This window comes from Rutidosis leptorrhynchoides, chromosome 1, assembly GCF_046630445.1.
Source record: "Rutidosis leptorrhynchoides isolate AG116_Rl617_1_P2 chromosome 1, CSIRO_AGI_Rlap_v1, whole genome shotgun sequence".
In the NCBI taxonomy this organism is placed as follows: Eukaryota; Viridiplantae; Streptophyta; class Magnoliopsida; order Asterales; family Asteraceae; genus Rutidosis; species Rutidosis leptorrhynchoides.
Window position 1 is genome coordinate 579,839,411 of NC_092333.1, and position 22,340 is coordinate 579,861,750.

At 42.9% G+C, this 22,340-nt stretch overlaps 1 protein-coding gene across 1 annotated transcript; it reads left to right on the forward strand.

Annotated features, from left to right (window-relative positions):
• Positions 1-9,250: 9,250 nt before the first annotated feature.
• On the forward strand, positions 9,251-11,881 carry LOC139845629 (DNA polymerase-like). Its single transcript, XM_071835897.1, has one exon. The coding sequence runs from the start codon at positions 9,251-9,253 to the stop codon at positions 11,879-11,881; it is 2,631 nt and encodes an 876-aa protein (XP_071691998.1).
• Positions 11,882-22,340: the final 10,459 nt, after the last annotated feature.

Below are 22,340 nucleotides of genomic sequence, written 5' to 3' on the forward strand. Positions count from 1 at the left end.
AGAATTGAGGTCCTTACGCGGGCGTCTCATCCCTAAGACTTGTTTGCTCTGTATGGAGTGCCCCGTGGTTCCTCGAGTGCCAGCCGTAGAGAGGAATGCCATCAACTAGGGCGCTATTGGCCATTAACCACTCGCTCACCGGACGCTCGGGCTCCGTGTTTCAAGTTCGTTATCCTAACCGTATCCTCTGCTCCACCGGGAGCCTGACCACTTCTTCTATCTTATCTGCTGCCTTGCTCCTCGGCTCCATACTGCTCCAGCCACTCGCTGTAATAGCTTGCTTCTCGGGTGGCTCGCACCCTGGGTGGTGCGGTTGAGCCAGAGTGGGCTCAGCAGTCGGCCTATCTTTCCGGGCGCACGCATAAAGGCATGATTAGTTCCACAAGTCTCACTGCACTAACCATAGTAAACTCCTTCTCATTGTACCGAAATAGAGATTTGATTTAAACGACCAGGTACAGCATCACATTTTACACCTGAGGAAGGTACAGCCCAACTATGAAGTACATCAGCAGATGTTACAATAACACGTAGATGACTTTTGGCTGGTACAACCACTCGATTGTCCACTTCTAATAAACGTAATTGACCCAATTCTAGATCATCTTCTGGAATCATATAACTGTCAAAAGTGAGTGACTGTTCATCGGAACTGTTATAGTCCGAATACTCATAGGTCCAATACGATTGATGTCCAATAGCTTTGATGGTAATGGCTGGATTTACTACTACCTCGTCCATTGAGTATAAGAGAGCAAATGATGGTATAGCAATGAACATCAGGATGATACTAGGAAATATGGTCCAAAGAATCTCGATAGTAGTTCCATGAACAATCCTTTGCGGGATTGGATTTTTTTCTTTTCGGAAATGCCATAAAGCGCGAACCAAGATCCGTGATACGAAAACCATAAAATATGAATAATGAAACGTGAGGAAGAGTATACCCTTTTGTGACATAGCAGTTCTCCTAATCGACTACTTATCATAATGAACATTCCAAAACTCAAAAAAGCCCTTTCTCGGATTTGAAGCGATGACTTAAGCCTCTTTCTTAGCTTAGGGCCTTTAAAGTGAAAGAGCGTGACTCTTTAAAATAAAACCATTTGATTCAATTCATGAATTAGCCCACTATGAGTCTACTCTACTGCATTTAAAAAAAATATATATATAATAATATTATTAGAATATAATATAGTATATCATTCGTGTTTCTGTTACAACACCGCGAAAGTCAATAGTTCGAATGAAGAGAAAAAAAAAGTGGAGGCTGTACACCTCATTTTCCTGGGATTGTAGTTCAATCGGTCAGAGCACCGCCCTGTCAAGGCGGAAGCTGCGGGTTCGAGCCCCATTAGTCCCGACGCCGGATTCCAAAAATGTGGGAATAAAGAGTATTAACAGAAAAGATTTCATCTTTCCTTGATGCGGCGATACAATAAATAGTCCTTACTTTCCTGAAAGCTTACTAAGGTACGACGCCTGATTGTGAGTCTCATAGCCATACGAGAGCTTGGAATTACACCCTAGAAGGAGTTAGTCAAAGCCTTCCTTTCGCCCTCGCTTTCCTTCATCTCATGCATCTGGGTAAGGAAGCGAAGCTGTTTAAGTAAGAGTTAGCGCCTATGGAAAAGAGATTTGAATCGCTTGAGTGAACCGGAATCAGAAAGGTAGTTCCTTTGGTGAGATTCTTCCCCACACCCGTTCGGTAGTCTACTTCAGTTACAAGACTCTTTCCCCCCTCCGATCCGTGGCTAATTTTGCTTGCTTCCCCTTCTATGGGATAGTAGACAGGCTAGCTGCCCTCTTTCTTATGTTTGGCTTGGAAGTCTATTATCAGAAGGACTCTTTGGGAAGTGAAAGACTACTACAACTTTTCTAGGAAGTATGAAGTGTACAGCGCACTAGCAGGAGGACTAGAATCATCTTCTTCTTATTCAATTCCTTTCCCCGGCCAGGAGACATAGTGCTTTCATTCGCAAAAGACGAAGACGAATCTCTTGTTCAAGAATCCCCCGCCCGATTGTTCTTAGGAGTTTGGTTCGCAGTAGAATCACATAGGTGCTGGCACATAGAAAAATCGCTTCTACCGAAGCTACCTCGATGCAATGAGCTCTTCCGAGTCAGTCTACTTCTCAGTCTAAGAGGTCAGCAAGAACAGCACAAAGAGCAGCAGTTGATTCAGCCGTCACGACTTCAACTAAACTTCCGGGGAACTTTTGCTAGAATCAGGAAAATGCTTTTGCTTTATAGAGCCAAGAAAGGCCTTTGAAAGCAAGACATAAGGAATGGGAGTCAGAAGGAAGGGACCCCTATGAAGTAGAGCCTGTAGCGCTTTTACCCGCAGAACTCAAACCTATCCGAGGGTTAGGTGAAAGGGATCGGGAGAGCAGTTGAAGACCCCTCGCCTTCGTTGAGCGTATTTCAAAACCTCCCAAAAAGTGCACTTGAGGAGTTTAGCGGCCACGCTTGTACCTGTACGGCTCCTTCTTTCACCTTGAAAACCGAGTTGGAATGCTTTTAGAATAGAATGCTTCGTAACCTCACCCTTTCCATCATTAACACTCCTCCTTAAGCTTCGCTAAAGCAAGTACCTCGCTGCTGCTAAGTGTGAATATCCTGAGGCTATCGAGAGTAGGCAGAGGACTATAACATAGAAGAATGGCTACCCGGGCCAAGAAGGGCGATCCATTAGCACGCACCTAGCAAGTCAAGAGTCTGGTCTGATAAGGAATGCGAATGAAGCTATCTTTCCTACTAAATGTATGGTATGCTCTATCTATCGTTAACTCCTTAGTTCCTTAGAAAAGGATAATAAGGGAGAAGAAAAACGCTCCTAAAGAATGGATACGATCTCATCCGGCTAATGAGAAGGCAAAGGAGGCTTTCTCAATCTGTCTTTGCTTTAACCTCATTCCTAGCTCTTATAGGCATCGCTCGCTAAGATAAAGTCATAGATTACGATCTATTTCAAGAAGTATGCGAACACCTTCTTCGGGACTTCTTTTTTAGTAAGAGATTCGTGAGTTTCAGGCTTCCTAGAATAAGATACTATACTCAATGTCAGGTTAACTCGTTGTCAGTCCTAATGCAAGACTTTGGCATGACACCTTTAAAAGGGATAGCTTACGAGAGTTCCAGAAAGGGATAGAACCTGGACAGGAATAAGAGAAAGCGCTATCAAAGCCGCTGTCCCAATAGCTTCGTTCAGGAGCGAACAACCACTAAATTGCTTGTTAAATGGAGGAGCGGAAGGGGCAAAGTGACTGAGGCCAGAAGGTAAGTGAAAGTAGAAGCCAGGGACAGAGAGAGCAGAGGAGAAGACTGATTGAATGAATGTCATTTCACGCTGATAGGAATGGGGGTTCTCCCTGTATTTTCTATTTCTCCTGTCTTATTGATCAATGGTGTGCCATGAGATGCTTCGCCCGGAGGATCATTCATGGTGAAGATCCCAACATGATCTACTCGGTCAAGTCTGATTAAAGCACTCCAACCTACCCAACAAAAGAAGCAACAGGCATACAAACTCACTCTCCCGGGGCAGCAGAGGAAGGCAAGATTTATTAGGAGGTGGGGCAACTAGCTAGCCTTAGTAGTAAGGACGGGAATCATACAACCTAGCTCCGGAGTTCATACATTTTGAATGCGGCTAACTATCAATTTAGACGGAATTGTAAGGAATTCTGTAGAGTGGCAGGTCAGAAGCAAGCCTATAGCCTTTGAAGGAAAGAAATCCCAGAAAAGTCTCAATGCGGGGGAAGCCCCATAGCTGAAAGAACGTTTGGAAAAGGCTAGAGTACTCAAGACGGATAAGGGATCCGCTATAGGCCTGTGTTGATTGTTCTTTCCTAGGTCGAATGTGTATTCGCTGGCTGGGTTCAACTGCTATTAGAGCTCGTACAACCATGAGTAATCTGTGACATCAACTAGTTCAAACAAGTTACTAGCCTAGTGCTACTTATCCTCCAATGAAGACTTGCTAGAATAGCTTACATGGAGAGCTGTTTTGACTGGAAGTAGTACAAACCTATCTATTGAGAAAGGTAAGGAAGGCGGGTTCACATCACTATCTAAGGGCAGACGTTACTAAACGGAAGATGGTCTAGGTGTTCGAAGCATGATTCATCAACTGGTAAAGGGTGTAGTTCATCGGAAACCATTCCTCTCAAAAGTCAAGGAAAAAGCGAAGTGAACCCAGCAAGTCTTTTAGGCAGCTTTCGAAAAACATTCTTCATCGACAGGGAGCAAGCTCAGTCATTACAACTTGGGCTAAAGCCGATTGCTTTCTTCCGGAGAATCTACGGCAACGTGAGAAGCGAAGTTTCTAATTTGATCACAAAAAATAGGTAGCTCAAAGCGCCAACCCTTCCTCTTGGACACTACTACTGATCAGCATGACTTTCTTTCTTGAGTAAGGTAAGGGGTACGGAAACGTCCTCTTATCACAGCTTGAACGGGATTCATTGTTGGGAAGAAGTCAATTCAATCCAACTCCAACCGACCGGCTGTAGAGATATTTAGTCATGAAAGAAATAAGAAAGAGATTATTCCCTAAGAGCTTGTCCAGTACCTTTTGTTTAGAGTCTTTCTCTCAGCTATAACCAAGTTGCTATTTCGGGGTTAAGGAAATGAGTTGTAAGTCGCGTAATCCCCCTTCCACCCTTGCAGTAAAAACTCTCCTCTAATAGCAGAAAGCTTCCATGCCCTATTTTGGAAAAGGACCTCTTACGACAGTTGACAGTGGAAACTTTCCAGCTAGCGATTGATCTAGTTACCGGTAAAGGACAGAAGAAAGAAGAGAGATGAGCTACTATCACTCAAGAAGAAGGAAAGAAAACGAACCACTTCTAGTCTCTCGCCCAGCCTTCGCCTTCTTCAGTGGCCAAGTTGAAGCGTTCAACGGTTCTTCGGCCTACCACCTTTCTCAAGGTTGAGCTTGTTTAATTGAAGCTAATGCTATGCTGCCCTTCCCTTGTTCAAGAGAAAGCGAGGACTTTCTTTTGGCCCAAACAAAAGAGATTAGCCTCTTGATCGATCGATTGATTGGATCGAAGTACGAAAGGCTTGATTGAAGTGTGAGATCAGCCCAAGACTAAGGCCGAGCAACTAGCTGCTTAGCCAATGACGATGAAGGTTAGTAACACTCCTTAAGGTCGATGTTAAAGAGCGTACTTAAGACCAACCCCGGGCAAGCACCCAGGAAGGAAGACTAACAAGCTCGCCGTATTCAATAGGGGCTTAGCGAGTGTTTGAAGCCTCCTCTCTTAAAGGTCCTAGCTTTAGGGGCGGCAGGGCGTTTTAGACTACTTATACCCCTCACCATGCTGCTTCCTTCGCACCTTCAAAGGCTATAGGCTTGCTTCTTTCAACGACCGGAATACTTTACCCGGAAATGCACTATTCGGCCTTCGACTGCTTGCTTTACGCGAGCAATGAGGATGCGCGTTACTAAGGCTTGAGCTCTTGGAGTTGGGGAGTCAGCTCTTTTCCCATGCTTGTCTTTGTTAGCGATCGAACCATCTCGAAAGCACTAGGATCCGGATCTGTCTTATTGACCGGCTTTTAGACTTTGAATAGGCAAGTGGGGTTGGACGTGCCCGCGAAACCATATGAGAATGTAGAGTAGGCTAGGCTTGGGGATGAACATCTTCCGTTTTTGATTCAAAAGATGCAATTTCCAGCTCTTCTTTCTGGTCAGTCTTATCGGTCTTCTGGCAGTATAAGGCATAGAATCTATTATTTGACACCCTGATTTGGTCGAACAACCATTTATTACATTTGATTTGAACGGCTGCAGCCTACATAACACATTTCCCAAGGAAGTGAGTCTCAGACCTATGTAGTTCTTGCACCCTTTTTTAGACAGTTCCATAATAACTTAGGAGGAGGCCAACCTAACTCTACTCCAGCGATAGTCTCCCTAACGGTCGACGGTAGTCTCCCTTCTAAGGTCGGTCGACAGGTAGCACTTCTCCTCCCCAAAAGAAAGCTGCATACATACCCGTTTAAGCATAGTCGCTCGTCTAAGGTTTCGGGACAAGAGGAGAGGCGGTTTCGAGTGCTCATGTGCCAATTTTGGGTGAGGTAATGCTAATTGATCCTCCGTAGTTGATGAACCTCTTTCAGAGCCTGTTACTCGTAAGTCAAAAGAATTCTATGCCCATGGAAAAAAGGATTTCAATGCTGATTTATGGCCGGCCAAACGAATGAGACTTGTTCACCGACGGAAAGAGAGAGTGCTAACCCGAAGCACCGTCCCCCCTACTATCCCAATTGACTTACCCAATTGACTTACCGACTCTCCCGCTGCTGCTGCTGCTACTGCTCGGAAGAGAAGACCCTGGGTCCTTAGGAATGCCACAGGCAGAGAGAAAGAAGCAAGACAAACTTATCTCAGATGCAGAGAATCTTCCTTGATTCCGTCATGCTTGGAAATTGGAATCACTCCACCTTGCCCGGTGAACTGCTAACGGGCTACTGTCTTTCTTGAACAGAACGAGAGGAATACCTTACACGAGTATAAAGGACCAGGCCAAAGAAGCAATAAACTGACCTACAGAGTGAGTTTAAACAGGCGATAAGCCGACTACATTGCTACCTGAAAAGCGAGCGCTAATGGAGTTAAAGCAATAAATAAACCAATACCTCTCTCCTCTTGCTAAAAGGGGGAATAAAGCACTACTGAGAGACATTATCTATTAAGAGAGTATGAAGGCTACCTAAAAAAGTGTATTCCTACCCTTTCCCCTTTCTGTCAATGTTGCCAATTCCCAGAAGACTAATGTACCCTCGTGTATACAGTTGCCCAATTTCTTCCTCCGACTTCTTTAGCCACTTCCGTCTTCCCCGCTTCCGCATCTGTCATATTCGGGAGAGCTTGCTTCGTGGCGGAGAATTTAGCAATGCTAGCAGCCTGGTGAGGGCTGGCTGTCTGGGGACATTTTAAGGTAGGGCCTGCTGGGCTTGCTTCTCATGAGATTGGGTAAGGGAATCGGAAATGGGCTCATAAACCGGGCGGGCTTTTAGGTACACGGAAAAGGGGAAGTGGATGGAGGGTGCTTCTCAGCTAGAGTTGGGGGTGGGGTCGCTATAGTGGCTAGGGTGAGTCTTCCTACACGGCTGGACGCCCGGCTCTAGACGAAGCTGAGGGGGGGGGGGGGGTTACCACCACATCCTCTCCCGATAGACTCAAAGCTCTTCATAGTCAGGCGTGGTATAAAATCTTCTCTCAAAAAGAGACAGACCAGAGATGACAGAGGAAGGTATTCGGTTCAAAAAAGATACGCCAGTCAGAACAGCTTCAGTCCAAAATTGACTAAGGACAGAAGCAAGCTACAAGCATTAGCAACCGCTTTCGTTTAATCTTTTGTAAAAAAAAAAGAAGCAGCGAAGAAAACAAGACAGTAAGTTGTTGCGCTAACTCGCTAGCGCTAGCGCACTACGGCTTTTCAGCCTCCTGCAGTTCATTCCATTCCCTTCGCTACACTCGACTTAAACCACCCACGAACTCACCCATAAGGAAACTTGTCAAGTAGGTCTTTCGAGCCTTTCCTTTTTTTACAAATCTGGTAAGGTGGGGTATTATCCTAAGGTCTGCTTTATAAATATTTAGTCGTCTTTCAGTACTGGCGAAGCTTTAATTGAAGACCCTTCAGTGCCGTTTCATTTGGTCCCCTGGGTACCTTCTCCGCACTTAGCTATAAGCATTTCAAGTAGATAAAATCATAAAAGAAGAAATGGGAAGGAGTACAACCATTATGCGATGCGCTATTATTTGAATGCGAAGGTCAATCATTCCCGGTGAAGGTATGGGGAGGAGTACGTTATTCAAATAGAGGGCTCTCACGGGGGCGTAGTCCACGGCTTTAACCTTAAGCTTGGGCTGTAGTTCTTGTATTGGGCGAACCAAAGCATTAAATAGCACCGTTTAGTGGCGTGCAGGGGGTAGTCGTCTTGTTGTGCTGGTAGGTGCGACTATGTGAGTTGACAAGAATACACTGCGGTATGTGTGAGTGAAGATTTTCCTTAGTGATCCAAAGGAGCAAGTAGAGTTACTGCAGACTGGCTTCCCCCCATATACCCCCACGGATGCGGATTTCCTACCATTGAAGGAAATAGATCAAACTGCTAATCCCACCCACGCCGTAAATGGATGCCCTATCTGATCCATCTCAAATCCAGTCGGAGGTCTTCGAGCCTTGTTACGAACTAAAGTTCTAAAGCAAAGCGACCCCAATCCCTCCCCAGCCCAGGTCAAAGGTCTCCCAGCTCTTTTTAGGGGGTTCGTTACGGTCAGCAAATAAGCCCCGCATCGTATCGATAGCGATTCAGATCACCTCCCCAAGCCTGCCTAACCTAATTGTGTGTGAGCAATCAATCGTGACAAGTCGACCGATCCATAATGAAAGAACCTGTAGATAGAAGCCGTTTGCCGACCGGTGGACTCATCCTCAATGCCGTTTAGGCTCCCCAGTTCAGTCGGTTGTCCGCCGCTTTTCTTTCCCATGCCGGGTATGACCTTATGGGCAGCAGCCTCCCACAGAGATGGCTTTGTGGTCACCTTCTATTCTGCTTGTTGGAAGGTTCGTCCGGGCCCGGGTCAACCCACCCTCAACTGAGAATCATGAGAAGCAGTACTGCTTGAAGGATCGGCAGAAATCTGTATGTGCTGAGAATTTGATTATTTATTAAAAGAAAAAGATTCTGCTCCGTCTTTCTTCTACTAGTTCGGGTGGAAACCCTGATCAGGCGGGGGGCCTAGCTAACCCCTTTCTTCGTGCTTTTACGACAGATCGCTTCGCTTTCCATTGAACGGATCACAGGAAATCACCCAGCAGATAGAATCCGGAAAGAGCCAAGACAAAGATACTACAGCAGCATTGTACACATTAAGACACCTACGGTTTAGAGAATGACCAGGTCTTACACACCTAAACAAGAAATACATAAAAGAAATGCCTAACATGGCACTCCCGTGGCAGCTCTGAGAAAGATAGGAGTGAGAGTGTCTCTTGAGTAGAGTAGACTTCCCTTCAGCCTCTAAACTCATGCACAAAAGAGAGTGGATCGCCTTTAAAGTAAGAGTTTTTCTCATTTCTTTAAGATAAGTAAGTTAGAAAGCCGATTCCTGTCCTTTTCTTATATTAGCGAAAACTCTTCTTTCCTAAAATCTTCCAGTTTCTTTATAGTTTCAAATTGTTATCCAGAACCTTTTATTAACGATGTCGATCTTCATACTCTCTTAATAATGGATCTATTAAACCAGTTTGCTTACCCTTCAATCACTACTGGTTACGCTAAATTTGGTATTTTAATTACCATAAGGCGATCTTACGGAGAGGAGATCACATTTTCGATTGGTCCTGCTATCCCTTTAACTGACGATAGTGGGTGTTTACTTTCCAAAAGTGTGGTCTATTCTAATATCTATAAATTAATCACTAAACAAGCAGAAATTGATGATGGGGATCAACTTGTTCGAGTCACGATTAGAGTCTATCTAGACCAGGATAAAAAGAAGAAAAGGCCTTCCCTAGACGAAGAAGATAGATATAACTTACTTAATGAAATTATTGAAGTGGGAGTTGTTGATACCAATGATATAATAGCAATGAAAATCCAGCATAATAAGCGTAGATATCTTAAAAATATAAGCCCGATAGATGTAAAAGATCAAAATCTTAGACCTTTCATTGTATCTGATCTCGAGACCTTACTGGATAAGAATCAGTTTCATAAGCCTTATGCAGCTGGTCTCTTGATGGTTTTCCCAGGTAAAGAAATCCAGAATTGGATGATCGAAACCTGGTATAGCGAAGATTACTCTATACTATATCCTGAAGCCTTTGAAAAACGGAGTAAGAAAGTACTTACTGACTTGGTATTAAGGATCACTGCTCTTGTTAAAAAGAACAAGGAAGTCCAAACTATTTACTTCCACAACTTTTCTAGATTCGATGGTATTATCTTGCTAAAGCACCTTGCGTGTAATCACAAGGACTTCCATCTAAAACCTCTTATGAGGAATCATAGGCTTTACGAGTTAGCAGTCTATTCAGGTAAAAAGATGTTATTCCGCTTCAGGGACTCATTGAATCTACTCCATGGTTCACTTAATGATCTGGCTAAGAGTCTCTGTCCTGATTTTGGTACGAAGGGTTCTATCAACTATGACGAAGTTACCGTGGATAAGCTTCCAGCTATGAAAGATGAATATATTGACTATATGAAACAGGACATCTATCTATTAGGTGGTGTGATGCAAAAAGCACAAGAGATCTATAGTAATCTGTATAAAGTGGACATTGAGAGTAAAATCACCCTTTCAGCACTGTCACTGAGCATCTTTCGTATGAAATACTTCGATGACTCTCATTTTAGTATCCACATCCCTAACAGAAATGAAGACCAATTTATACGACATGGATACTACGGGGGTCACACGGATGCGTACAAGCCACATGGCAAGGACCTATACTTTTATGATGTAAACTCTCTCTATCCATTTATCATGAAGGAATTCCCAATGCCACATGGTGCGCCTGTCTGGTATGGAAATCTTCAAGAGAAGGACTTAGATAACAAGTTAGGGTTTATTGAGGCATATGTGGAATGTCCGAAAACTCTCAAGAATCCATTTCTACCCTATCGAGACAAGAACGGGCTTCTCCTTTTTCCAACAGGAAAGTTTGTGGGTGTATACTTTAGCGAAGAATTGAAGTTTGCTAGAGAGATTGGCTACACTGTGATTCCACTCTCTGGCTACCTCTTTGAGAAGAAGGAAAGCCCTTTCAGTAACTTTGTAAGCAATCTCTTTGAAAGCAGGTTAGAAGCTAAGAAGTCTGGGAATGATGCGTTGTCTTATGTGTACAAAATCCTTATGAATTCGCTCTATGGTAGATTTGGCATTAACCCTCAGAGCACAAAAACCGAGGTCTGCGATACAGTAAGATCCAGAAAGTTATTAAGAAGAAGTGAATTGATATCAGCTGATGTGCTTAACGACAACTGCAACGTTGTTTCCTACCATCACAACTATAAATCCAATGATTATTGGGATCCACCGAAGAACACAGCTGTCCAACTTTCAGCTGCTATCACAGCCTATGCTAGGATCTATATATACCCGTATATCTCAAGAGAGGACTGTTACTATACAGATACAGACTCTGTTGTGCTAGGTAATCCACTACCTGATGAATTGATTTCAAGTTCTATCTTAGGTAAGTTTAAGCTAGAGGACAGAATCTCTGAGGGATTCTTTTTAGCACTGAAGTCCTATTGCTACAAAACTGTAGATGGAAAGGAGATAGTCAAGTTCAAAGGGGCTGCGAAGGACCAAATCAGTCCTGAATGGTTTCCGTCACAGCTCGCTAACCCTGATCTGAAGCAACAAGTAACTGTGGAAGCCCACTTCCGGATTGAGTGGTCAACACTTGAAGTTTACAAGAAAGACCAAAAATTCCTGGTTGGAATTAATAAGGGGGCAAAAAGGAAACCTGTACATATTCATGAGAAATGGTCTGATACTGAGCCTATTGAAGTGAATGACTTGTCTAGACTAGATCACATTAGCAAAAGACTAGTCATGTTTCTAAGTGAAAATATAACACATCTTGTGAGAGAGAATCACAGTCTCCATGAAAAATTATCGCTTATGGAAAAGGGGATAGACCCTGAGATGAAAGAAGAACCTACAGAGGTCACTAACCCAACTGTAGACGAGATACCTTTGACTGACAATCAACCTAAGAAGAAGCCTAAGACAGACAAGAAAGAACCTAAAAAGAAAGCTAAAAAGAAGAAAGCACCGTTGACTGACAATCAACCTAAGAAGAAACAACCTAAGAAGAAACCACCTAAGAAGAAACCACCGTGATGAAGACTCTACTAAAGTCTCGCTAGAAGTTCTTACTAAAAAAGTAAGGGATAGTCTAGCTAGAGGTTCTTACTAAAAGGTATGAAGTTCTTACTAAAAAGTAAGGGATAGTCTCGCTAGAGGTTCTTATTTACATCGCTGGATATTAAGTCGAGAGATGACAGCAATAAACCGTTTTCCTTCTTTTGCTCTTTAGAGTCTTAGGAAGAAAGGTAGGAAGTCACTGATTTGTCAGAGAAGCAGGGACAGCACCTTTCGAAAAAGGATGAACCTCACCTACGTTTGAAAACGAACTGCCGGTACTCCACTTAGAAAAAATGCTCTTCTGCACCTGACCTAGTGGCTGAATCGACAGCAAAACTCCAATTGGCATAGCAGCTGCAAGAGAAGGAAGGCAATCTTGTTGGCAGAGAAAGAGGAGTTTAGCTAGCCTGATAGTAGGTTGAGTAAGAGAGAGTTCTCCGTGGCTTAAACTTTTCTTTGAGAAATGACAGCTACAAAGGCAGTCCTAACTAAAGAGCAATCCGCTGCGCTAGTGATGATCGGGAAGTACTTGACCTTTTTCTTTTCTCCAACTGTCATTGCAAGAGAATCAACTAAAACTGGCTTGGCAGATACAACTCACTGAACACTCTTTCACCGCTAATGAACCCGAAGGTACGGAGTAGAATGCTTTCCCGCCTGCTTCTCTCTATAGGGGTGCCAGTAGCTTTCTTCTGTCACTTCTTTCAGATCAATGAAGTTGAAAAGGAATAGAGTATACAAAGCTGTCACTCCAAGAACTCGAATAGTTGTGAGCTTAACTACCTGTGCAAAGAGAATCGATGCCTTCTATCTTAGAGTAAGCAAGGGCTAGAAATCGAGCACCGCTACAGCGATTCATCTGCTCTCCATTTCGATCCATTTGCAACCTTTCTTAGGTTAATCTGTTAGGTTCAAAAGCCTTTCCGAATCATCGCTCCTCACCCTCATCAATGGGAGGAATATCCATCTCAATCGGTTCCAAGTGGTGGTCTCATGCAATAAAGCTAGTAATTCTGAGTTGTGGATATATCATATTGAATGCGTGGCACACAAACCATATCATATCACACAGGATCGGGTGAACCAATATTGTTAGATGGTTGAAACTCTTTAAATTGAGTATGATATTGATATAAGGTGCAATGGCTACAACTGGGATGATGAATAGCTAATGGTTTGATCATCCTATGATCACTGAACTTGCTGAGTGCTTGCTGCTTTTGGCTCCCGGTCTTCTTTTCTTGCCACAAGGGTCAACACTTTGCTTCTCATGATTCTTCTAGCCGTCATGCATTCGGCCAGTCTATTGTTGTCAATCTAACTAGTAATAAATAAAGACTCCTCCCTTCCCCCAGCTTGCCCAACCTAGTAAAGGGGCTTATTTCGAAAGAGAGTACCGCTTACCCCTTTCAGTGCAGGTTGGTGAAATGACGTACTGAGGATTCCCTCCTGCAAGCAAGGGTATCAAAACCACTCTTTAGAAAGATAGCCTACATTGAACCAAAGGACTGATCCCCACGCCGAATGAGATGTCGTATACGCAACCGTTGCAGGCATAAGCGCTGCAAACATGGCCACTTCAGCTCTTTTCTTTTCAGAAGGGAAGAGAGTTCCATCACTTCTGGGCTTAGGGCAGCTCATGACGAGAAAACCATCACCCAAGCATCAAGCAGTCTTCCACAACGGGTTAATCCAAAGCCCACAAAGCCATAAAAGTGGCCCATCAAGATCCCACCCACCAAGAACAGGCTAATGAAGCTAAGCAGAGTGCACCAGTCCCAGCTCAGGACCTCTATGTGAATTTTACGATACGTAGAGAAAGTCTTTAGATAAGGTACGGGAGTAACGTCTATTTCAAAAAGTGCAACTCTTCCAATGGGAAAAAAGGTAGCAATCAGGGGAAACTTTGACTGATAGGTTACGGAGTTGAATACTTGGAGCTAGAGCGAAGCCGTAATCCAGTAGGAAGTGCCTCAATTGTTAAGGGGAGAGTTCCAGATGCTCGACGGTACCTAAAAAGAAGATTGCCAAAGAGGCTAAATTCCTTCTACCGATTGACTCTTCAATTCTTTCTCCTTTCGCAGGGGACTCTAGGGAGAAGAGAAGGCTTTCATTCACCTTACGTACTGTGAGAGCTACCTAGTGACTTTCTTACCTTGCTTACGTCCCTATGGGATAGAATTGACAAGATTACCGCTACTCCTTGCTTGAAGGCATTCGCCATTCACATTCAGGTCCGGCATTGAGTAATTGGTAAGATAAGTCAGTCAGTCTCTTGATCACCATGCCCTCATCTACTGCTGAAGGGCTTGTTCACGAATGCCCTGTTATGTTAGAAGGAAATCTCTTGTGTATTCAAAAGGGCTATTAAATGTCCAAGAAGAGATGACTGGTTAAGTCTTTGACTTTCTGTGTTCTGTGGGATTACCCTTTGTCATAGAAAGAGCTTTCACTCAACAGTCTGGCAACTGCCTTGCGAGGTTGTAGAGCCCACCTAAGATCGAAAAAGGTCTGTCTGTGATTGAGACTAAGGAACGCTAGCTATATGCTTAACACCAGGTTCTATATTTGTTTGAAGAAAATGCTTAGCTTATCTACGCTATTTATTTAGTTTCCTCCCGGAAGTAGCTTTCTCTAATAAGATCGGCATAGGGGAGATGGTTGATAGCTTAGGTTTAGCAAGAAATTTGGGGATGGCTTCGCTCCTCTTGAACCAGTCTAGCTCGTAAACTCGCTCCATTAATATTGTATCAGAATGACAAGGCAAAAGATATGGGCTGAGTCTAGCTTGGGACGAGCCTTAGAGAAAGGTCATTTTCGAGAGAGATGACCTGGCAGTTCTTCAGATCAGCAACTCGGCGGATAGAGAGCTTTTGAGCCCAATGGACTTCTTATTTATGAATCTCGCTACCTCTTAGCTAGAGACTGGGAGAGAGATTTTCGACATAGCAGGGGAATTTCTGCGCATATGGACTTGCCGGCTTCATAAGAGCCTGAAAAAAGGGTGGTCTCTTTCATGTACTTGATTTTCTTATCTTAGGGGTCAGTTTCCTTACATCCAGCTGTCGTTCCCCTCGGATTAGAAAGCAAGCCAAGTCCATGCTTTCTTCTATGACTGAACTTCGCTTCGTTCGTACCCGCTGGATCTATCCAAATTCAAAGCCAGTCAAAGGTGGCTCTTCACATGAAATCATGCAAAGGAGATGCGCAACCAGTCAATCATGCTATACATGAAATCATGCAAAGGAGATGCGCAACCAGTCAATCATGCTATACATACCTTCCAACCAATCGGCCAATCATGCTATCCTTACCTTTCAAGCAAGCCCTTCGATTCCGCTTCTGCAGCAGTATATAATCTTGGTCCCTTACCTTGATGCCTACAGCTCAATTGATTTTCCAGTGATGGCAAGAATCTGCAAAATACTGCTTTTTCTTTTTCTTCTTCTTGGTCTCTTCTTTCTAAATGGCATCACGGCTACACGACAGAAAGCGATGCTGCCCACTCTGCCGAAAAAGGGGGCCGCTTTCTTCCCCCCAAAAATGCAAGTTCCACCATCAGGGCACAGCAAGCACCATAATTCTGTTCCGGAGCGGTCCTTCATTCCAGCAACAGTAGTCTATGGTTCAAAGCGCCTTGTTCCATCCGGCGCGAATCCCCTCCATCACTAGTATAGTGGAGGTCTTATTTGTATTGCAATAATGAATAAATGTACGAACACAAAGAATGAGCAGACCAGCTCACTTTTATATGTGGGTTCATTTCATAATGTATTTATGTTTTGAATAAAGGGCGACTGAAAGGAGCCTGTTAGTGTAACGTAGGTGTCTTTCTTGGTTGATGATGGGATAAATGCCTATATCGCTTTGTAATGTTATTGTCATGTTGATGCTATTGCTATATTAAAGAATATAATCTAAAAAAGTTGCTTTAGTCCCATTCTTTATAATTGTCTTTCTCGCCTTTCTCTACTATGCCGGTAAACGAACTTCAAGTCTGAATTGTGTACTCACCAGGAAGCGTCACAGCCTAGGTTTGGGCCACCTCCGATGTCGATCTGCAGTAATAGTTTGTTTTCGAAAGTCGTTTTCCGAGGTAGGTTTTATTTTAACCTAGAGCGATTTGACTGCTTCTTTCTAGGCTATAGTTTACCTGTATCATGCAAATGTCCAACACTTAGGTGCTTTCTAAGATCATCCTATATGAAAGATGTATGACATGTGTGGATAATGAATTACTTGCATGGTATGCAGAACATCCACAGAGTACAAAAGGTAAGACCTAATAAGAGAAATGAGCTTAGCACAACACGATATGGGATAGAAACCTAATCGTAAAAGGAGAAAACCCATCACTGAACAATCATAGGAATAGAAGAAATAGGTTCAGACCAAGTGACAGAACTCTCTATGAGTTGGGCTACATAAAATATCCTATTGTAAAATGGATGTAGCTTAACTAAAGCTCAATGCAGGTTGAACTCTATGGAATCTAAGCCTCACTACCCTCTTAGAGCGTTACAAGGAATTTTGGGCCTAATGACAAGAGTTTAAAGTATGGGTTAAACCATAGGTGAAAGATAGCCTACACAAGCTAGGCCTAACACAATGCCCCATATAGATTCAGCTTAGGGGTTTATGAGAGATTGATTGATGGACCTAAGCTAAACTTAGTTGATTGAACCTAAACTAAAGCCTATAGACTTTATTAGGAGAGCAGAGGTTTAATCCAAGACCAGGTGACGTAGGGAACGAAATCCAATAGTTTGGCTGTTGTGCGTACGAAACTAGCCTTCAAGCTTGAAACTTCTTGTCCATCCATCCTGGCTTTAAACATAGGATTTGCGGCATATGACTATTACTATTTAAAAGGAAGCATGGAAAGAGCATTCGATTATCGCCATATACTATTTATATCGAACCCCATTTTTTAATATGCCTTAGTATAAAGAGCTGGCTTAGTACATATCCATAAATATGTCTTTTTGACTGCGGCATAGCTATCCCGTTGTTTTCCTTTTCATAAGAGAAAGGATCCGTATAGGTATAGTATACGTAAGTTTACCTAGATCTATGTATTTACCTTATGTGCCTTAAATCTACAGATGAGTCGGGATCCTAATCTTACTATTACAATTATAGGATCAGCTCTTATTTGCAATCTTCCTTAAAGAAAGTCTAAGGTAGTTGCAGGTCCATTTTCCTTTTTTTATAATGTGCGGGATTCCTAATCTGAGTAGGCTTCTTCGTGCGTGCCATTCTAGGAGTCTTCATTTACTCCGGTATAAAAAGGGTTATATCAAGGTCAAAAATGTCTTTCTGGTCCACCAAGAATTTTTTTTCAACTAAGGTTTGTCCACCACAGCATGCCTTTTCCGTCTATAGCGGATAGGTAATTTAGCTACCTCCGCAACAACAATTGCTTCAGCGGGAGCTGTCGTCGTGGGATCCGTAATAGTGAGCATTGTAACTGATACCGGGAGTTTCATATCTAGTTTTTTCTGCTTACGAAATGCTTACGCTTACCAAAAGGACTAGGGCATCTTGTCAAGAGCAAAAGCGAGCAGTGACTCTATCGGAATCTATAGAACTCGACTGGAAGCGGGTGGAACCCAGAATGGAATATGTCCTGTCTAGAGCTCTTTGCCCTAAACCACTGCGTGTTTACTGACACACTATCCCACCTTAGGGTAGCCCCCTTCTTTCAAATAGAATACCTATCCTATTAGCTCTGAATAGCTCTGAAGCAGGAAAGATTCTTTTCTTTTCTACACTACATTCTGGACGGAAAGGAGATGGTTGTTGAACATCTTCCTAGGCCCCTCCCATCGTACTCGTCCCTTCTTCTTCCCCTCCGACCTGTGCTATCCATTCTGCATGCAGTATTATAATATTAGTCGGTCTTGGGTCTAGGAAATGCCAACAGAGAAGCAAGCCGAACCACCATAAGTGGATCCTGAGCATGAGTCAGTACGTCAACAATCATAAAAAAAACCTCCATATAGCACATTTCCCAATAGTTGGATTCTTTGTCAGGTCTTTCCAATGCCGGGGACAGCAGCAAACCACCTTTTTTATTCACAAATGATTGTGATTGTGGAGTTGAGGCAGGGAACGGTGCTAGACGACTCGGCGATTCTACCCTACCTTTTTCCCAGGATTTTCTTGCTGCTTGACGAGAAAAAACCGCATGTTTGGCTCTATATTCCGCTTTTTAGCTTAGTAAGCTCTTCTTTCTCTTTCAGGCACTCTACCTCAGCAAAGGATGCGATGAAGGAGTCACCATCTGTCACATGGGTGATCATGGCGGACATTGTTCTTTCGTCAGTGCAGTCAGATTGGATCTGAGGCAGAATGGATAGAAGGAGAAGTTGTTCTTCTTTTTTCTGCATCAGCTACTAATCACACGTTTGGAATCGATCTAGCTGCTTAGCTTATCTTATGTGGTTTGGGCATACAGATTCGACTAGCATTCACGCGGGTAGCATTTGAATGCGGAATCACCCGAAAGCACGGGATTCTACTTGACTTTCTTTCCGATGGTCCTATCTTATTAGAAATAAGTAAATAGTGGATCTTCGACTAGCATTTCGTGGAAATCATAGTTGGTAGTGGCTTTTTTGCTTTGACCAGGCCAAAGGCGAAAAAGAGAGAAAAAAGGCAATTCCTTCTCTTCTGTTGTCACAAGAAGGGACTAGGTTCCTAGCCAAGCCAGGGAATCCACGACCGATTGTCAAAAAATATCCCACTACGGGGGTAAGAAGCAAGGAAGGAGTGCCACTTTCAAAAATTCTTTTTTAGTTCAATCACCCGCCGAAGCGAATCCTTCGAAATAGCCAAGCCAATAAGTAGAAGGGCAAGGTGACCACAGGGAAAGGCATTACCAGAAGGAAAGTAGTCCAACTCAATGTCTTACGCATCAGTGGCATTTGAGTGAAAGCAGTAAGTCAGTGGCCAAGAATCGTCGATTTTGGAGTTACCAGCTCAAGGCAGCTCATGGGAATTTCTTTAAGTAAGAACGATCCCCAGTGTCATCCTCTTCGTCTTCTCTTTAGGAAAGCAAGCCCCATCGAGTGGAGTCAAGGCATGCCTTAAGGTAGCGACTGACTTTCAGGTGAGATGGTTCAATAGTAGATTAGATAAAGGCTCTTGCTACTTCCCACGAGGGGAGGAAAGTCAATAGCGTAGATAAGGAAGTGGTTGTTCTTGTTTGTTCATGATTCCGCTGCGCTCCTATTTCATGGAATAAGCGCCTTTTCTCTTACAGACAAAAGAAATGGATCTCTTCCGGCTAGCTCGAAGGAAAGAGCGCTATAAGAGTAAGAGAAAGAGTGCCTCGAGAATATTTGGGATTTTTGCTGAAAGCAGAGGAAGCATTCGATGCATCATAAAAAAAAGTGCAGCTGCCAGAGCCCCGTATTTACCAGCGGGGGTCCCAAGATATTCTATGATCAAAGGCTTTGTGGTTGTCACGAACTGGATTCGAACCAGCACCTCTGGGAGCAAAAGACAGACCCAGCGAACTACCATTCATTCTGATCGCGACTTTGTTTACCCGGTTCCCCTCGCGGCTAAAGGGTACATCCGGGTTCGGTCGCATGGACCTACTTACCTTGCTTGTAGACCAGCTGCAGAGCTAACCCTTGTTCTATTGCTTTGATGCTACCAAGATGACTTCTTTATGCCCATCAAAGGACCCCGAGATGCTAATCCACGAAAAACGAGACGAGAAATTCGAAAGAACTTATATACGGAACGAGGGCGACCCGTGGAAATACATCGGTTTCTTACTCGTGCAAAGGAACTATTTCTTGGCAACTTGGACAAATTCTAATGATGTTTGTCCCGCATATCACTAGATCGATCGGTATCTTTACAAATTGATAAAGCTTTCGTCTCAATTCATACTTAGCCGCGAGCAATCTACGTTTGTGATCTCGTATATTTTGCTTCTCCAACATCTTACTGACTTTCCCCCTCATCTTTTTGAAAAAAGCCGCTCCACGGTGGTAAAGTCTCATCTTGTGTGTTGGCCGAAGTTACAATAGTGACATTGAACCCTCGAATATGTTCGAAGATCTCGAAATGATCTTCCAGTTCCGGGGAGAATTCGCAAAACTCCATTTCCATCAAGAATTGAATGGACTTTTCCCGTATTTCGACCGGAAAATCTAACAGAGACATTACTGCGGAGATTCTTACCAAAAAATGAGACATTCCAGGGCCTCGGAGAGTGCTTTGCCGTGCTAGGTCACTGACATATCCTTTTTTGTCTTTATTTGACCCCGAGAATGAATTGGATCGAAACGACTTTCCTGTCGAAGCCCTTTGTGTCTGTATTAATTTCTGACCGCACGGAATCTCCATAGCCAATTTTCCATTTTTGATTATGAAATCAGAAGGTGCTGCCTTTGGTACTACTCTTATTTTACACGATCCAGGAACTTCCATAACGTTGGCGTGATTCGGTTTGAGCAACGGATCCTGACGTGATACATCTTCGTAATGAAAATGGAGTGTAAACATTATTCTTTTTTTTCCCTGTATCGATAGAATGAGCACTGTGAACTATCTGCTTCAAAAAAGAGAATTGTAAATCAGAGCAATATATCGTAGTGTAGAACATATTTGAAGTAATGGGGATCACATTAGTAGGAATATAGGCCAGTCTCCAGCTTCTATCCTTTTCTTTTCCGCTGGCATCTCGTATTCACGCCCCCGTTTGACTGCTGCTGTTAGAACACCACAATATTCGTCCTTTTGGGCTTAATGCTCTCAATGGTGAATTGATCATTCGATATCCTTCCTCTTATGAGAGGACAGAATGGAATAAAAGTAATGAAACCCGCGATGGCTACTGAATAACCTCCTTTTACTTTATCAATAAAAAAGCCACCTATACTGATCAGATTACGGATCAAGACTCCCTAGATTCCGCGTCAAGACTCTCTTTTCTCAGGGATACTTTTTCGCTCAATGAAAAGAAAGTTCTAGAGGTCCTCCCGTACTGATCGAGATCCTCCAGAAGGCTATAGAGCCTTCTCAAGGACGACTCCTCTGTAGCGCTATTGGGGGAGAGCTCGTAGGCCTTATTCTGCAGATCAAAGAGCGACTGAATTCCCCATTCATCCGAAATAGTATTTTAGTATAGAACAGAGGCATCGTGGGCCGACTACTATGACTACATGCGCATCTAGTGCAGTGGCTTGGAAGCAAGCTACCTTGACCATCTTCCGAAGTTCTAAATAATCTACTGATCAAAGGCTGTAAGGGCGGGCTGCTCTACATTCAGCCACATCACAGTAACCCCCGAAGCGATCTTATTCTAGTTGCGGGACGAAATCCGACAGCCAATTGCTGGCTCTGAATAACCCGCCCACAATTTTTTGACATATCATATCGACCCATATATATAATATATTGGAACAACCATAGACACTCTATATGCATTAATGTTGGAGTTAGCTATACAGGGTTGAGGTTGATTCCAAAATAATATATATAGTTTGAGTTGTGATCTAGCCTGAGGGTTGTATACACTGGGTCGTGGATTGATCCAAGATAATTTATATTTATTTATTTCTGTACATCTAACTGTGTACAACTAGCTGTAGGTTACTAACGAGGACTGCTGACTTAACAAACTCAAATCATTAAAACGTAATAAAAAATGTTGTAAATATATTTTGATCATACTTTGATATATATGTACATATTTGTATAGGTTCGTGAATCGATCAGCAGCCAAGTCTTACTTCCCGACGAAGTAAAAATCTGTGAAAGTGAGTTATAGTCCCACTTTTAAAATCTAATATTTTGGGATGAGAATACATGCAACTTTATAAATGTTTTATGAAATAGACACATGTAAATGAAACTACATTATATGGGTGAATGATCGAAGCCGAATATGCCCCTTTTTAGCTTGGTAGCCTAAGAATTTAGGAACAGACCCCCAAATTGACGCGAATCCTAAAGATAGGTCTATCGGGCCCAACAAGCCCCATTCTGGAATTTGGAATGCTTTAGTACTTCAAAATTATCATGTCCGATGGGTGTCCCGAAATGATGGGGATATTCTATATGCATCTTGTTAATGTCGGTTACCAGGTGTTCACTATATGAATTATTTTTGTAGTGACCCGAACTTTTCCATGTTTATATATATATTAAATGAAATTTTTATTTACATGATTAAGTGTTTCCAACATGTTAAGCAATCAAACTTGTTAAGACTTGATTAATTGAAATAGGTTTCATATAGACCATTGAACACCCAAGTTGACCGGTGATTCACGAACGTTAAAACTTGTAAAAACTATACGATGACATATATATGGTTATATATATAGTTAACATGATTTTATTATAAGTATGTATCTCATTAGGTATTTTAACAATGAGTTATATACATAAAAATGAGACTATTAATTTA

Excerpts from the sequence above, each read along its gene's own strand:
- LOC139845629 (XM_071835897.1), top strand. The coding sequence starts at position 9,251 with ATGGATCTATTAAACCAGTTTGCTTACCCTTCAATCACTACTGGTTAC.